The sequence below is a fragment of the Prunus persica genome, chromosome G4, assembly GCF_000346465.2.
Source record: "Prunus persica cultivar Lovell chromosome G4, Prunus_persica_NCBIv2, whole genome shotgun sequence".
NCBI lineage: Eukaryota > Viridiplantae > Streptophyta > Magnoliopsida > Rosales > Rosaceae > Prunus > Prunus persica.
Genome location: NC_034012.1, coordinates 10678577 through 10681286, shown reverse-complemented (window position 1 = coordinate 10681286; position 2710 = coordinate 10678577). Strand labels below are relative to the sequence as shown.

Below are 2710 nucleotides of genomic sequence, written 5' to 3'. Positions count from 1 at the left end.
CAAGCCCGATGATATTTCTTTTATTAAAATTGAAGATGTCTCAAATTCAAAAAATTTCTTCCTCATTGATCGCCGTATGTGTAATGACAAATGGCTAAAGACGAAAATTATTTGTTAAATGCCTTATCATTTGAATACCTAATTTCCCTATATCCAATTGTTTAAAATATTTTACTCTTATTTATCTCCAAATTTATGTACGTTTTTTAGAGGGAAAAAATTATAAAGTGTATTTATTTATTTGTATGGGTTTACATGTAAAAGCTTTTATTTATTTGATGTCAATCCAAAGACAGTTTGAAGTTGATGATGAGACTTTTTCTTGGTAGGAGGAGAGTGCAAAACAAACGTTTTATGGGAGCGTGATGAAGCAATGACTGTAATGTAATATGTATGGGTGAGATCAAATGTTTCTATCTCCAATCCCATCACATTGTCATTGAGCACACACACACACAACAAGACACAAAACACAACACAAGAGTCTCTCTCTGCAGTCAGCCAGGGCAGGGCTCTGAAGTCAATGCCTCTCTCTCTCTCTCTCTCTCTCTCTCTCTCTTTCATTAAAATAAAATCTCATCACAAAATTCAGAGACATACATAGATGTCTTTGATGATAAAGGTTTTTGCCATTGGTGGCGCACACATGCTCATGCCCTCCCTCAAATTCCCATTCCAACCAATCACCTTTTCCACCCCCTTTATAAATCCCAAAAACAGTTGGGCCATTTTTCTCTCTGCCCAATCAACTCCCTCCATTTCAATCCAACGCCACTATCCCCAACACAACAAAAAAGAAAAAGAAAAAGAAAAAAGCAAAGAAAACAATTTCAACAAAGCTTGGAGGGACCAAGGTATATAGTTAGATTGGAGGAAAAATAAAAATTTAAGAGTCAGTCAGTCCCCCAAAACTGCAGAGAGAGGAAAACATCTTTAGTCCAACTAGAGAGAGAGAGAGAGAGAAAGAAGAGGCACAACCACAAGATAACAAAACATTGCTAATAAGCAACAACCCTATTTTTCTTTTCTTTTCTCATTTCAAAGCCAAAGCCAAAAGCCTTGTTTTTCACTCTTCCATCCAAATTCCAACTCTCAAAGTTGCAAAGCAAAAACCCATCATAAAGCAAGCTCTCTCTCTCTCTCTCTCTCTCTCTCTCTCTCTCTCTCTCTGTTTCTTTCAGAGGCAGAGTGGTTGTGGAGGTGGTGGTGAGAGGTGACAAAAAACCCACCAATGGAATTCACCTCAAGGCCTCAAGAAATCAGAGAGAAGCAACCATATTCATATTCTCCCATAAACTCCCCCAGAAGCAATGGCACCAACACAAACACAAAGACAAACACAAACAGCAGTGTCTGCAGCAGCAACACCAACAACAACAACAACAACAACAATAGCTCAGGGGTTCAAATCCCCACAACCCCAAAGCTCACAACTCCCAGATCTGACCCCAATCCCTACCCAACAACCTTTGTCCAAGCAGACACCACAAACTTCAAACATGTTGTCCAAATGCTCACAGGCTCCTCTGAAACTGTAAGCCACCAATCTTCCCCCAAACCAACCACAACCCATCATCACCATCATCCTCACAGCCATCAAGATCCAACCGTTTTACCCTCCTCCAACAAAAGCTTCAACATCCCACCAATCAAAACAGCCCCTCCCAAAAAGCAAGGCTTCAAGCTTTATGAGAGGAGGAGCACCAATCTCAAAAACACCCTCATGATCAACACCTTGATGCCCAATTTTCCCCATCAAGCATCTGGGTTCTCGCCACGTCATCAGGAGATCCTGTCCCCGAGCTTGCTGGACTTCCCTTCCCTCACTCTCAGCCCAGTGACCCCGTTAAACGACGACCCGTTTGACAAGTCCTCTTCGTCGCCTTCTTTGGGGAATTCTTCATCGGAGGAAGACAGAGCAATTGCAGAGAAGGGGTTTTACTTGCACCCATCTCCGAGAACGACGACAACTCCCAGAGACCCTGAGCCCAGGCTTTTGCCTTTGTTTCCAGTCACTTCGCCTAGAGTTTCTGGGTCTTCTTCTTGATCATGAGGAAGAGAGAGAGAGAGATGTGTAGTATTATTACTGTGAGTGATTTTGATTACAAGGATCATCAGAAGATTAATGGGTTTTGGATGATTTTCAATGACAGGTACAGATCTTTGTTTTAATTGTACAATTTGATATCTCTTCCATAAAATGGTAAAAGGCAGCAGCTTTGTTTAACCTCCTTCTTCTTATTCTTCGTTATTTATTTTTTATTTTGCATTTTTATGGCTATTTTTCTTTTCTTTTTTTTATTAGTTATTTTCTATAGCACCAATGGAAGTTTGAAAATCAATTTTCCATGGAATCTGGGTGCACATATGAATGGGAATATGATTATCGTTTTACCAACTTGCATATCAGTTTGACATTTCCTCCAAGAGAAATGCATTTTTCTTTTTCTTTTTAAGTTTTTGTTTTAATGTTATGAATGTGTGTGTGTATGTGTGGGTGTGGTGAGAGAGGACTTTTCAAAAGATGAGGGTGTGTTATGAAGTGTTTACTGATAATTACCAGATTGATAAAGAATTTAATTGAGTTGAGTATATCTTAGAGTGGGATTCAATTTGTTGAAGGGTTTTTAATTAGGGTCCCTCATTGAGCAGAAAAATTTGTATGAAACGGGAATAACACTGTTTTGTCATCCCGACCAATCACATACTA

General features: G+C 39.5%; 1 protein-coding gene across 1 annotated transcript; it reads left to right on the top strand.

Moving 5' to 3' along the window:
* On the top strand, nt 532-2239 carry LOC18780653 (VQ motif-containing protein 4). The gene has a single exon (XM_020562988.1). The coding sequence runs from the start codon at nt 1232-1234 to the stop codon at nt 2045-2047; it is 816 nt and encodes a 271-aa protein (XP_020418577.1). The 5' UTR covers nt 532-1231; the 3' UTR covers nt 2048-2239.

Coding starts and splice junctions, on each gene's coding strand:
- LOC18780653 (XM_020562988.1), top strand. CDS start 1,232: ATGGAATTCACCTCAAGGCCTCAAGAAATCAGAGAGAAGCAACCATAT.